General features: G+C 36.8%; 1 protein-coding gene across 1 annotated transcript in view; it reads left to right on the plus strand.

Annotated features, from left to right (window-relative positions):
• Positions 1–4105: 4105 nt before the first annotated feature.
• med30 (mediator complex subunit 30) overlaps positions 4106–15743 on the plus strand; it is a 46901-nt gene continuing 35263 nt past the window's right edge. The window contains exons 1-3 of the mRNA XM_056479495.1: positions 4106–4217; positions 7452–7661; positions 9207–9365. Coding sequence (XP_056335470.1) covers positions 7497–7661; positions 9207–9365 — 324 coding nt within the window. The 5' untranslated portion in view covers positions 4106–4217; positions 7452–7496. The remainder of the gene's footprint in view (positions 4218–7451; positions 7662–9206; positions 9366–15743) is intronic.

Raw genomic sequence — 15743 nt, forward strand, 5'->3', positions numbered from 1 at the left:
TCTTCTCTCCATTAAACAGAAATTGGGGAAAAATTCAGGGAGGCTGATAATTCTGACTCAGCTGTAGGTCTGTGGCGTGTGCACTGTTATCAGACTGAACTGGAAGAGCCTGCTTGTGAAAAGTCTACTTATGCACTAAATAATGCAAATATAAGCCTCGTTTTCAGCAGTATACGGGTCACCCTGATCAGGCTTGCATTTCCACTGCTAACAGTATGCTTACTTGGTACCCAGCAGGAACTTTGATGTAAAAAATAGAAGAAGGCATTTATTCACAACATTAAATGCATCAATCTGACATCCAACATTGGCATCATTCATTCATTTTCCTTCGGCTAAGTTTCTTTTTTTATCTGGTGTCATCACTGCAGAATGAACCGCCAACTATCCCAGGATACTTTTTACACAGAAGATGCCCTTCCAGCTGCAACCCAGTACTGGGAAACACCCATACACACTTATTCTCACACACACACACTTATTCACACACACACACACACACACACACACACACACACACACACACACACACACACACACTCATACACTACGGCCAGTTTAGTTAATCAATTCCCCTATAGTGCATGTGTTTGGACTGTGGGGGAAAGCAGAGCTCCCGGAGGAAACCTGCGCCAACACGGGGAGAACATGCAAACTCCACACAGAAACGCCAACTGAACCAGCCAGGGCTCGAACCAGTGACCTTCTTGCAGTGAGGCCACAGTGCTAACCACTGAGCCACCACACCGCTCCAAAATGTGGCTTGTTACAAGGAAAGACTCTGTTAATTTTGGCATATTATTTCTGAAAACATGATAATATTTTTGCTTGTCTAGAAAATGCTTCTTGGGTAAGGATTTGTTAGATATTTAGACTAGAAATAAGGCAAAAACTCTGAGTAAGAAAAGCATTTTTACAGTGTAGGTCTGTGACGTTTGCACTGTTATTATCAGATTAATTTGATCAGATTGAACTGGAACAGCTTGCTGGCACTTCTGAGGTCAGCTGTTTATAAGAGACAGATGCAGGTTTTTTGCGATGCGCAGAGCATTCGGGCCATGTGAATCCTGCATGAGAATGTATATTACGCTACAAAAACCTTGTAATAAACAGCACATTTTCTGTTATTTTATACACTTATTTCTCAGCATATTATTATTATTTCTTCTACATTATATTAATTCAAACTACTAAAATGTCAATAACCCTGCTGAAAAAAACTGCTTAAACCAGCCTAGGCTGGTTGGCTGGTTTTAGCTGGTTGACCAGCCTGGTTTTAGATGGGTTTTAGCCATTTCCAGGCTGGTTTCCAGCCATTTCCAGCCTGCTCCTGGCTGGTCAGGCTGGGAAATGACCAGCTAAAACCAGCTTGACCAGCCTGGACATACAGTAGCTAGTTTTAGCTGGGCTCCCAGCCTGGCTAGGCTGGTAAAACTGGTTTTAACTGGTCATCTCCCTGCCTGACCAGCCTGGAAATGGCTGGAAACCGGCCTGGAAATGGCCAAACCCCTCTAAAACCAGGCTGGTCGACCAGCTAAAACCAGACAATAAGCCTAGGCTGGTTTAAGCAGTTTCTTCAGCATGGAAAAGACACTTCGTTTCAACATCAAAAGTCGAAAGAGCAGAGATCATCCTGTAATGCGATTCACAACAGCAAATAAACTGAAAACACGCAAAATACTGAAACTGTTCATTAACAGATATATTTTTCCAGGATATGCTTGTTTTGGTCAGTTCAGTGGCTTATATTCTGCTCTCCAATATGCTCCGAGTGAACACACTATACAGAGAAAAGTCTCTGTATGGCTTCATGAATGATCAAAGTACACAGCACAAGATCAATCCCTCAATCTCTCAGATCTACAGACCCTCATTTACCTTCAATTACACTGAATCATCATCTTTGATATCGAGACGGGAAATATGGATGCATAAATACAGGTCTAGAGTTGAACTGCAGGTAAATCAATGATACTGACCACAGGGAGGCTCATGCTAAAAGCTTACATCAAATCTTTTCCCTTTGTTTGGTAAAATTACACAAATTGAACCAGAATGTCTTTGTTTTTTGTTATTTCTTTCTTGTTTTTTTTAGATTGCAATGCAATCGGGTGGCGGGACACGGTGGCTCAGTGGTTAGCACTGTGGCCTCACTGCAAGAAGGCTGCTGGTTCAAGTCCTGGTTGGGTCAGTTGGCGTTTCTGTGCTTCACATAATATAATATAATATAATATAATATAATATAATATAATATAATATAATATAATATAATATAATATAATATAATATAATATAATATAATATAATCCTTTCTCCAGTTTTGTTATTAATTGAAAGAGTGTAAATGCAGTAATGCATGGTAAAAACCTGGTAACATTCAAACCTTTAAACTTTTCACATTCACTAATTATTGTGAAGTTGCTAATCAGATACAATATGGTCAAAATAAGTCAAGTGATGATCAATGAAATACAGATTTAGATGCCCAGATGAAAAAATACTGTAGTAAAAAGCCTGCTATAGTGTTTATTAACCACATTTAAAACAATACAATAATCTGTTGTAATGACTTGATAGTTTCTATGGTTACACAACAACTAAAGTAATGTAAACAAATGACCAAATACTGTAGTTTTCTACAACTATAGTGTTTATTATACTACAAAACACCACACTTTACTGTAGTAAAGTACTGCAGTTCTTCTATCAGATATACACTGTAAAAGCCAACAGCCAACTTTATCAAATCAAATGAGTGTAGTTAACTCAAAATGTAATTCTACTCTTTAAAGAGTTTTGTTTTAAACTCAAATGTTTTTTGCAATCGGTTTCCTCAAACGGTTTGAGTTACCTTAACTTATTGGGTTTTACAGTACTCAGTTGGTTCGAGTTCTCTTCATGTGTTGGGTTTTACTGTGCTCATATTGCTTCATTTACTCAATGGATTAAGTTCACAGTACTCATTAGGATTAGTTTTTAAACTTAAATGGTTTGAGTTACCATAACTTATTGGGTTTTACAGTGTTCACTATGGTTAATACTACAGTATAGTTTAGCATTGAGTCGTACATGTTTTAATATAGACCATTTTGAGGAATGTAAACAATAACAATAGTCCTAACGTATTTCCTGTTTTACATTTTAATTTCCATAGCTTCAGAGAATCCAAGAAGCTCAACATTTTGATAAATAATGTCATGACAGCCGTTTTAACGTGACGATATGATTGAATTCTCTTGTTACAGTTATGAAATAGTATGATAACGAGCAGGAAATGTTCAAGAGCCAATGACATCACTACACTGAAATGGTCTATATAGTATTTTTCAAAAACACTATCGCTGAAAAAACCAGCTTAGGCTGGTTGGCTGGTTTTAGCTGGTCAAACAGGCTGGTTTTAGAGGGGTTTTGGCCATTTCCAGGCTGCTGCCATTTCCAGCCTGGTCCTAGCTGGTCAGGCTGAGAGATGACCAGCTAAAACCAGCTTGACCAGTCTAGCCAGGCTGGGAGCCAGCCAAAACCAGCAATGTCCAGCTTAAACCAGGCTTGTCACGCTGGATTTAGATGGTTTTAGCTGGTCATTTTCCAGCCTGACCAGCAAAGACCAGGCTGGAAATGGCTGGAAACCAGCCTTGAAATGGCAAAAACCCCTCTAAAACCAGGCTGGTCAACCAGCTAAACCAGCCAACCAGCCTAGGCTGGTTTAAGTTGGATTTTTTAGCAGGGTATATACATTGTAACTATTCGAAAACACTATATTACTATAGTATTTTTTTTCATGTTGATGCTTCGTGGTGGCTTAGAGTATTTTAAAGCATAAATATCGTTTAAGGCAGTGAGAGAATGATTTAGGAATGAGTTATCCTGATATAAATCCTAATAAATAAATCATATAAATCATGTTTATATGTGCACAATATGAGTGAACGGCAGATAGCGCTGTTCATTCAGCTAAAAGGCCTATTCTCGTTTCCACCTTATTTAGTGAGAATATCTGCCATGCAAGCATGTAAGATGCTGTTATTCATATTGAAGTTGGACTCAAACGCAAAATTAATTTGATCAAAACAACTAGTTTGATATAAACAGTTTGATTTAAGCATTTCTAGTGCTTAGTGAAATGAGCCCTCGTGAAGTCTCGCGATGGCGGAGTGTGACGAGATCACAGCGCGGAGGGAATGACGTCTTGTCAACAACACTAAAACTAACGGCAGAAGGTATTTTAACGCGTTTAATGTTTCATATGTTCAGGCGAATAACATGCTTTGTTTTTATGCCACACACATTATGACTGAGCGCTTTATTTGAGATAAGAAAGCCTCAGTGTTGTCAGCTCAATGTAAACCTTCCATATGATTGGCTTCTTCCATGACTGTGTTTACATGAGCTTTTTTGGCTTGTTGTTTTATATTTATGGCTTTATTAGATAATATTTAAAATTGTTTATTTATATGAGTATTATGAGTGTGTGGTTCAGTATTTAAAGCAAAACGCTGCAGGTGAATATGAGAAAATAAATGAAGTAGATTGATCAGTAATCTTTCCCAGCTGATTAGAGTTGAGAGCATGTTTTGTATTGCAGGCTTTCTCAAACGTTTTCCCAAATAATTCATTAAATATCTGCTTATTTGCATACATTTCTTGCTCAAAATGTAAATATTGGATGTTGAAGTCGTGTTTCTAATCCTTTTTTAAAATGTTGACACATTACAGTCAACATTTACAATACAATGTTGTACATAATCAAGCATGTTATGGATGAATGTAAAACCTTCAGGACACAGATATAAATAAAACTGTGAAGTTTGTAAGTGATGCTGAAATGGAGATTTATCGCTCTGTGCAGAAAATTAAAATCACAGCCTTTAAAATTGGGTATTTAATTGAAACCTATAGACAGAAATTGATAAAGTATATAAATGATTTAAATAGTTTTATTTAAATTAGCCCAAATAAGCACTTTATGAATTGTCAAAAAAAGCCTAAAATCTCAGAATTGACAGGTGTTTATCACTTTAAAGGGATATTTCACCCCAAAATCTATATTTGCTCACCCTTAAAGTTTATCCAAACTTCTTTGCAATGTTTATAAATTTTTTTCTGCTAAAAGCATTAGATATTTTGTAGAATGATGGATAACAAAAAGTTGACTGTTCCAACAGACTTCCATAATAATGTTGATCAACAACACTTTGTTTACAATTGTTCCTCAAAACATTTCTTTTGTGTTAGAGTAAAAAAACTCAAAATAGAGATTTTTGAGTCAACTATAACCCTTTTTAATTGCAAAAAAAGACACTCAAGTTGTTCCAAACTTTTGTGATTTATTTTTTATTTGTTTTTTGGACACAAAACTAGGCCTGCCACAGTAATCAATAAATAGATTTTTTTGTGCAACACTTGGAGATGACCTCAATAATTTTTGCTGTTGCAATATTTACAAATTCACAAATAACGTTAACGTCATTTGCGTCTTGATTTTTGCTGCGACATTCGGATGGTCGGGTCAGAATTTGGCTTCAACAACATGAAATCATGGATCCATCCTGCTTTGTATCAACGGTTCAGGCTGGTGGTGTTGGTGTAATTATGTGGGGGATATTTTCTTGGCACACTTTGGGCCCATTAGTACCAATTGAGCATGGTGTCAGCGCCACAGCCTACCTGAGTATTGTTGCTGACCATGTCCATCCCTTTATGACCACAGTGTCTCCATCTTCTGATGGCTACTTCCAGCAGGATAACGCACCATGTCATAAAGCGTGAATCATCTCAGACTGGTTTCATGATCATGACAATGAGTTCACTGTACTCAAATGGCCTCCACAGTCACCAGAGCTCAATCCAATAGAGCACCTTTGGGATGTGGTGTAACGGGAGATCGGCATCATGGATGTGCAGCCGACAAATCTGCAGCAACTGTGTGATGCTATCATGTCAATATGGAGCAAAATCTCTGAGGAATATTTCCAGTAGCTTGTTGAATCTATGCCATGAAAGATTAAGGCAGTTCTGAAGGCAAAAGGGGGTCCAACCTGGTGCTAGTCAGGTGTACCTAATAAAGTGTATAATAAGACATTTACCTTTGTAACATCAAAGTATAGAATCTAAATAACCTTAAGAATGTTATGGCTATTTGCATTAATTATTATGTAATCAGTGGCATAAAATGATTTTAAAATGTCAATAATATCACTTATTCAACAATTTCTGTGACAATATAATGCACAACAAAAAGTCCTTATCGTGACAGGCCTACACAAAACATGAAATACTGAAGAATGTTGGGGAAAAAAGAGCCATTGTCATTCATAGTAGGAACAAAACCTTCGATTGAAGTCATTTGCTGTTTTTCCTAGCATTCTTCAGTATATCTTCCTTCAAGAGAAGAAAGATACTCAAACAGAGTTGGAACAACTGGAATGATGACAGAATTTTCATTTTTGGGTGATCTGTCTTTAAATCTTTAATCTCTTTCTGTAATTCTCATGCAAATCACTTAAATTGTCACATCATCAGAAGCATGTATGCTATGATGAAGGAAAAGCTCCAAAACCAGATCCAAAAATACAATGACAGGTACAAAATACAATGACATACTACAAAACAAGATACTATTACCAGTTAAATAGAGTCTGTACAAATGACAATAAATATGTAAAAAAACACACACACAGTTGAAGACAAAATTTTTTTCGCCCTCCTGTATATTTTTCCCAAATTTCTGTTTTATTTAAGGTTGATTTTTTTCCCAACACATTTCTAATCATGATAGTTTTAATAACTCATCTCTAATAACTGATTTCTTTCATCTTTGCCATGATGACATCACATAATATTTGACTAGATATTCTTCAGGATACTAGTATTCAGCTTAAAGTGACATTTAAAGGCTTACCTAGGTTACTTAAGTTAAAGTAAGGGTAATTAGGCAAGTCATTGTATAAAAGTGGTTTGTTCTGTACTAGACAATCCAAAACAAATATTGCTTAAAGGGGCTAATAATATTGACCTTAAAATGCTTTGAAAACATTTAAAACTGCTTTTATTCCAGCCGAAATAAAACAAATAAGACTTTCTACAGAAGAAAAAATATTATAGGAAATACTGTGAAAAATTCCTGAATCTGTTCAACATGACAACATCATTTGGGAAATATATATTTTTTATTTATATATTTCATTTAAAGGCTTAACTAGGTTAATTAGGGTATAGTTAGGGTAACAAGTTATTGTATAACAGTGGTTTGTTCTGGAGACAATCCAAAGCTAATATTGCTTAAGGGGGCTAATAATATTCACCTTAACCAGAAGAAAAAATATAATAGGAAATACTGTGAAAAATTCTTGAATCTGTTAAACATCATTTGGGAAACATTTGAGGAAAAAAGGCTAATAATACTGACTTCAGCTGTAAATTCTTTCTCTATAATTGAATCTGTATTGTAACAGACATGAGTGCCAGTGAATAGACGTGGATCTCTGGTGTGTTTCTCGATGACGACTCCTCCGCTGGCGCAGTTCTCTGGCCAGCAGCAGCAGACTCAGACTCAGGCCGCACGGGATGTAAACACTGCGTCTCTGTGTCGGATCGGCCAGGAGACGGTGCAGGACATCGTCTTGCGGACCATGGAGATCTTTCAGCTGCTCAGAAACATGCAGGTCAGCAAGGTTCATTCATTCATTTTCCTTCGGCTTAGCCCCTTTATTCATCAGGGGTCACCACAGTGGAATGAACCGCCAACTATTCCAGCAAATGTTTTACACAGCTTATGCCCTTCCAGCTGCAACCCATGAATGGGAAACAAGGTTATTATAGTAAATGAAAAATAAGACTGAAATTATTGGTTGTATTTGATTAGTTATTATAGGTAAAATTAAAGTTTTAAAAAATATATATTTCCCAAATGATGTTGTCATGTTGAACAGATTCAGGAATTTTTCACAGTATTTCCTATAATATTTTTTCTTCTGTAGAAAGTCTTATTTGTTTTATTTCGGCTGGAATAAAAGCAGTTTTAAATGTTTTCAAAGCATTTTAAGGTCAATATTATTAGCCCCTTTAAGCAATATTTGTTTTGGATTGTCTAGTACAGAACAAACCACTTTTATACAATGACTTGCCTAATTACCCTTACTTTAACTTAAGTAACCTAGGTAAGCCTTTAAATGTCACTTTAAGCTGAATACTAGTATCTTGAAAAATATATAGTCTAATATTATGTGCTGTCATCATGGCAAAGATAAAAGAAATCTTAAAAAATTTTGATTAAAAAATATACAGGGGACTAATAATTCAGCATTTTCTCACAACACATGCAAACAGCGTGGAACACAACGGAAATTTCAAGAGGACCCTAAAACATGACAGACCCGGCTATTTGAGTTAGGGTTTTAGGATAATTAAATACAAAAGACAAGCTAATCCTGTAATCAGGATGTTAAAATAAACTAAAATATCTAAAAATAAACTAAAAGATCACCTACACCTTCACTGAGCAATAGTCACAGCACAATAAGCAAATCCCAGCCAGGTCCGTCACGTTTTTGGTTCTCCTCGAAACATTTCTGTTGTGTTCTGTGCTATACGCATGTGTTGTGAGAAAATGCAGTGTGTTTTTTTAAATGTGTTTGCATTGTGAGGATTTGTAACGCGTGTATGCTGTCATTCCAATGAGGATCTTTTCTTAATTTGCTGGCATTTTTTATAATTGTTTACAAACACATTGCAGCGCATGTTTTTTTCTTTAATTGCAGCATGCTAAGCTACCGTGTTGACCTTATTGACTGCCATGTGGAAGCGCAATTGTTTTTGGGCTTGTTTTAGAATTTCCTAGTCATTGCTCCTACTAACTAAACTGGAATAATAAATGGCAGAAAATGGTCAAACTACTTGCTCTACAAACAAGTGTCTCATGACTATACATAAAAAAAGAGAATAATATAATAAGAAAAGATCAGTTTGCAACATCAAGAAGCTTAACAAGCTGTTTTTAACATCTAGAAATCAATGAGAGCAGAAGTCTAGAGCCTAAAAGATTCCAATGGCTGCAACTGCTCGTAGGTCAAATATAAAGTCAATAAATCAGATCTTGCTGAGATTATATATATATATATATATATATATATATATATATATATACACACACACACACACACACACACATCCCACTCATAAGTAATCTAGCTGACCCTTTATGTTCTCAGCTGCCGAACGGAGTGACGTATCATCCTAACACTCATCAGGATCGGCTGGGGAAGCTGCAGGAGCATTTGCGGACCCTCTCGGTCCTCTTCCGAAAGCTTCGTCTCGTCTATGACAAATGCAATGAGAACTGCGCCGGTCTGGACCCCATTCCTCCTGAGGTCAGATTCACACTTACTCTGGACTGCAGCAGTGCTAATCAGAAAGACTGAAGTGTCTGTTCTTTTATTATATTGAGTCACTGTCTTCTTAAAGGGACAGTTCACCCTAAAACAGTTTGACTTTCTTCTTTCTGTTGAACACAGTAGATATTTTGAAGGATGTTGGAAGCCAGTAAGCATTGAGTTTTTGTCTGATTTTTAGTCCAAATAACTCAAAATTCTTAAGTCAAGAAGCATTTTCTAGACGAGAACAATATATTGTCTTGTTTGGATGTATGTATACATTATATTATTGCATATTGTTGGTGCCAGACGGGCTGGTCTGAGTATTTCAGAAACTGCTGATCTACTGGGATTTTCACGCACAACTATCTCTAGGGTTCACAGAGAGTGGTCCGACAAAGAGAAAATATCCAGTGAGCAGCAGTTCTGTTGGCGCAAACAAAGACTATAGAACACACAAGACGTGTCACTCGTATACTTTTGAATGGGGAAAAGTGTAACAGTCAATATGGCGAATGAAGCCACGCCTTCTAGTATATGAGCCAATCAGTGATCACTATAGAATGACAATTCTCCAGGGGAGGGGCTTGGACTAGACGTGGGTTTTTTGCAGATTTTGTGTGATACCAACATTTAGAAATGAAACTAAATAGACAGTTGTTGTTTAATTTTATTGGTTATTCATGATATTTAATGTAATCGTAATCTTGGCAGGCAGTTTTGGAGAATTTGACGTGTCCCCATTGCCTTAACGGGACTTTGGCGCAAATGCCTTGTTGATGTCAGAGGTCAGCGGAGAATGGCTAGACTGGTTCCAGCTGATAGAAAGATTACATTCGTATGGTAGGGTCAGAATTTGCTGTCAACAACATGAAAGCATGGATCCATCCTGCCTTGTAATAATGGTTCTGGTTGGTGTAATGGTGTGGGGATATTTTCTTGACATACTTTGGGTCCATTAGTACCAATTGAGCATCGTGTCAGCGCCACAGCCTACCTGAGTATTGTTGCTGACCATGTCCATCCCTTTATGACCACAGTGTCTCCATCTTCTGATGGCTACTTCCAGCAGGATAACACTGGTTTCGTGAACATGTTCACTGTACTCAAATGGCCTCCACAGTTACCAGATCTCAATCCAAAAGAGCACTATTGGGATTTGGTTTAACAGGAGATTGGCATCATAGATGTGCAGCCGACAAATCTGCAGCAACTGTGTGATGCTATCATGTCAATATGGAGCAAAATCTCTGAGGAATATTTCCAGTACCTTGTTAAATCTATGCCACGAAGGATTAAGGCAGTTCTGAAGGCAAAAGTGGGTCCAACCCAGTACTAGTAAGGGATATATATATATCCCTGGCAGTCGGGAAGACTGTTAGCAGTAGTCTTAGTAATAAGTGAGAGAGACAAGAGTTAGTTGCTGCTTCAAGGTCTTCTTTGTTATCTTTTATTACATATACACATTTGTATGTTAGAGTCAGTAAAACACTTTGAATCACAAAATGATTCATAAACATGTTGGATAAAATAGTACACACTGTATAGATACTTAAATCAACTCACATCACGATAAATAAACAAACAAACAAACAAATAGCAACATGAAACCTTAACTATTTGTGCAAAAATGCTAGAATCTTTGCCACTAACTGGCTGAATTAACATTACTGTGTCAGGAAGACAAGTTAAGTATTTACAGTCAGTGATATACACAAAACACTCTGAATATGTGAATAAACGTCTGTATGACATAGGCATCTTAAAATTATTAATCAAATAATCAGTTAAAACTGTTTATTTATACATTAAAGCATGTGTAATTAGATTTATGTGACATTTAGTTTATTTAACTAACCTTAGTAATGAGTGAGAGAGACAAGAGTTAGTTGCTGCTTCAAGGTCCTCTTTGTTGTCTGAGGATGCGCTGCAGTCGTCATGGTAACTCAACTCTCTCAACTGCCACTCAGAATTCAAAAAATACAGCTAAACTGTTGAGTGCAAACTCACTATAAGTGTATTTGAGTAATTGAAATACAGTGTATATACACATAGAAATAAACAAACTAATGTGTAATATATACAAAAAATTTACTTTGTGACCCAAACTATATGTGGGATGGTCACTTATATATATGAATAGATGTCTTAAGTTTGGCTTTAAGTAATATTGACTCAACTATGAAAGCAAAAGAGAGCTGAACTCACAGATGCACAGCTGGTCTATAGAGTCGATTAAATCATTCATTTGTGCAGTCGCTCTGCTTTTATTGAGGAGAATAAAGTCATTAGACCTGCAGTAGCAGAAACTGCAGGCTATATAAGAGTTTTCTTCATTACCGCAGCATATTTATTCTGGCTGGGTGTCTGGTCTCGTGTGTTTGCGTTTCAGGTGTGCTCTTTCGCTCCTGTTGCGTTTTCTCTCCAAACAGAAGTTGTGATAATGGAGTTACAGCGGCATTACCTCATCACCTCGCTAATTAGCGGCGGCGCTCGCTAATGAACAGCTGGCGAAGTCCCTCGTGTCAGCGCTTTTCCAACCCCGGCAATCAGAGCTGGAATTTTCTGCACAGCCGAAAAAGAAATAGCCATGTCATTTCATTTACCACCTCAGTTTTTCCATGCACTCAAAAGTAATCAAACCTCACTGGATCATTGTTTTCAGGCAGAACACACTCATCCTTCAGGGTCTGCAGCTGGAGTATTGATGTGGGTTGAGGAGTAATGGAATACATGCAGCTTAATTACACATTTAAAGTGCAAAATACATATTTAAAAGTAAAAATGACAATTAAATAGGTGCTAATCTAATAACGGTTACATTCGAGATTCAGTTTAGATTAATAAAAAGTGATTTAATGTAGATTTTTTAAATTAAGAGTACTGCTGGACAATGATTGACTCTTTCCCCACTAGTTTTTATTTTTTTCTGTTATGAAATCTGAGAAAATTCTATATCAAAATAAAGAAATCTTCACGTGTTCATGTTTTATCACCACTTGAATGCAGGCTGAAAACTAATAACCATTTTTAACCAAAAGAAATAAAAAAATAATGATTAATAACAAAGCTATAAACAGTTGAAGTCAGAATCATTAGCCCACCTGAATTATTAGCCCCCACGTTTATTTTTTCCCCCAATTTCTGTTTAATGGAGCGAAGATTTTTTTCAACACATTTCTAAACATAATAGTTTTAAAAACTCATCTCTAATAACTGATTTTTTTTCTCTTTGTCATGATGACAGTAAATAATATTAGACTAGATATTCATCAAGAAACTTCTATACAGCTTAAAGTGACATTTAAAGGCTTAACTAGATTAATTAGGTTAACTAAGCAGGTTAGGGTAGTTAAGTAAGTTATTGTATAACGCTGGTTTGTTCTGTAGACTATTGATAAAATATATAGCTTAATGAGGCTAATAATATTAACCTTAAAATTGTTCATAAAAAATTTAATCTGATTTTATTCTAGCCGAAATAAAACAAATAAGACTTTCTCCAGAAGAAAAAATATTATCAGACATACTGTGAAAATTTCCTTGCTCTGAAAAATAAATGTAAAGGGGTGCTAATAATTCTGGCTTCAACTGTATATGTGTGTGTGTATATATATATATATATAAAAATGTAAAATAAATCAGAAACCAAAAAAATTAAATCTTGGTGTGACTCTGGAGTCAGATCTGAGTTTTAATAGTCATGTGAAAGCAGTTAGTAAATCAGCATACTATCATCTCAAAAACATTACGGGAATCAGATGCTTTGTTTCCAGTGAGGACTTCAGCAGCAGGATGGATTACTGTAATCAAATCACTGGAATCACTATATATATATATATATACGTGTGTGTGTGTGTGTGTGTGTATATATATATATATAGTGATTTGATTACAGTAATCCATCCTGCTGCTGAAGTCTTCACTGGAAACAAAGCATCTGATTCCCGTAATGTTTTTGAGATGATAGTATGCTGATTTACTAACTGCTTTCACATGACTATTAAAACTCAGATCTGACTCCAGAGTCACACCAAGATTGAATTTTTTTGTTTCTGATTTATTTAACATTTTTCCGCTTTACAAACATATCAAACAACCCTTACAGAAATAATAATAGACAAAAATATTTAAAAACAATAAATAAATGAAAATAATAATAAAATAAAACCAAATTACACAAATAATGCAAGGCAGATCTCTACATTTAAACAATAATCTCAATATTACATTTCGAATGATGAAAGATTACAAACTGATGTATTATTATTATTATTATCAAGGGCTGGGGTGATCAGCTGGAGAGTTTTAATATAAGAAAAAAAAGGGCGCTCCAAATTTTGACAAATGTTCTGTTAGGTCTTTGAAGGGAGTATCTACTCTTCTTTAGTTTTACAAAATACAAAACATCTTTCAGACATCGTACATGTGAGGGTGGCTGACGGCTCTTCCAGTTTAATAAAATTACACGCCTAGCAAGCAAAGTAAGAAAGGCCACAAAGTTTAAAAGGTAAGTGGGTAATGCATAATTATCAGGCATCACACCAAACAGGCCAATAATGGGTGATGGTGCTATAGCTATAGAAGTAATGGCTGAGAGAGACTTAAATACTGAGCCCCAAAATGAGGAAAGAGCTAGGCATTTCCAAAACATATGGGTTAAAGTGCCTAAACCCGAATGACACCTGTCACACTCCGGATCAATAGTTTGGTCGATACATTTTGACCAGTGTACTCGGTAAACCACTTTACACTGAATAAGGTGGTGCGCATATAGATGAGGAATGAACCCTGTCCAGAGCTGCTTCCCATGTATCTTGGTCTATTTCAATATTAAGGTCCGCAGACCAGCTGGTGCGGAGACTGTCAACTGGAAAAGACTGTAAATTGGCAAAAATACTGATTAGTTTAGAAATTAAGCCTTTACTGCTTACTCATGTACTTGTAAATATCTAAAAAATTGATTTCTGGGGATGTTATACAATGCTTTCAGTTGGTCAAATGAGGCAAATGCACCTTCGATATAAAGATCAGCTACTGAGAGGATCCCTTTATTCTTCCAAGAGGCATATACACCATCCAAAGTAGAAGGAGAAAACAATGGGTTTAAATATATCGGGGAGGTTAGAGGGGCAGCTTGAAAACCGAAGTTACGTAAAAACTGAATCCAAACTTTAAGACTGCTCTTCACAATTACATTATCAGTGTACTTAAGTGGAGACAGTGTGATGGGAAAGCAGAGGAGAGCTTTACACCAAGATTCTTGACCTTATTTTTTGTTTATTTGACCTATAGAGCTGAGGTACGCATTCACCTTGAGAACCTCATCTCTGTTCCCAAACGCAATCACTTCAGTTTAACTGAAGAAAGTTTTGGCACATCCAACAGTTGATTTCATCAATGCACTGGCAGAGGTTGTCAATGGGGCTGTAGTCATTAGGCAGTAAGGCTAAGTAGATCTGAGTGTCATCAGCATAGCTGTGGTAGGAGATTTGGTTCTCTCTCATTACTTGGCTCAGAGGGAGCTTATAAAGGTTGAACAGGAGAGGTGCCAGAATTGAACCTTGTAGCTGCTCTTTCTCTGCTCGCTGCCCACAGGTGGATTCTTCCTATGGGAAACTGGTGTTTTTCTGAAGTTCGTTGGACATGTAGAGCACACAGCTAATTAAATCAGTCCTGGAGCTTCGACTTGAGTCTTTTCTCTGTGTTCTTGGCTGTTCGCTCGTCTGTGGTTTTCTGCGTTCACTTCCTCCACAGATCTGCCAGGGGCTTTTCTGCGTTTCTCCCTCCCTTGTGTTTCATATGATCAGATTTTTCCCCTCTCGCTGGCGCGTGAAGGCCTGAAGACTGTGAGGTCTGCTTTGTAGACCGCAGAGCCACGAAATATGAGAGATGCAGAGAGTTGGACTTGATTTTCCTGCTCAAATTATTGATCATTTCTGTTGTTCATTACTTATAGAAGTGAGAAAGACAGATTTACATTGACATTCAGTTAGTAGTTGTAGGAGTCATTCATTCATTCATTCATTTTCCTGCGGCTTAGTCCCTTTATTAATCAGGGGTCACCACAGCGGAATGAACTGCCAAGTTGTCCAGCATATGTTTAACACAGCGGATGACCTTCCAGCTGTAACCAAGCACTGGGAAAGCCCATTCACACTCATTCACACAGACACTCATACACTACAGCCAATATAGTTAATCAATTCCCCTATAGCGCAGGTGTTTGGACTGTGGGGGAAAGCGGAGCACCCGGAGGAAACCCACGCCAACAAGGGGAGAACATGCAAACTCCACACAGAAATGCCAACTGACCCAGCTTAATTCATGCTAGAATCATCCTAGTAACATGCTAATTCATGCTAGAATCATCCT

Source organism: Danio aesculapii, chromosome 19 (genome assembly GCF_903798145.1).
Source record: "Danio aesculapii chromosome 19, fDanAes4.1, whole genome shotgun sequence".
Classification (NCBI taxonomy): domain Eukaryota; kingdom Metazoa; phylum Chordata; class Actinopteri; order Cypriniformes; family Danionidae; genus Danio; species Danio aesculapii.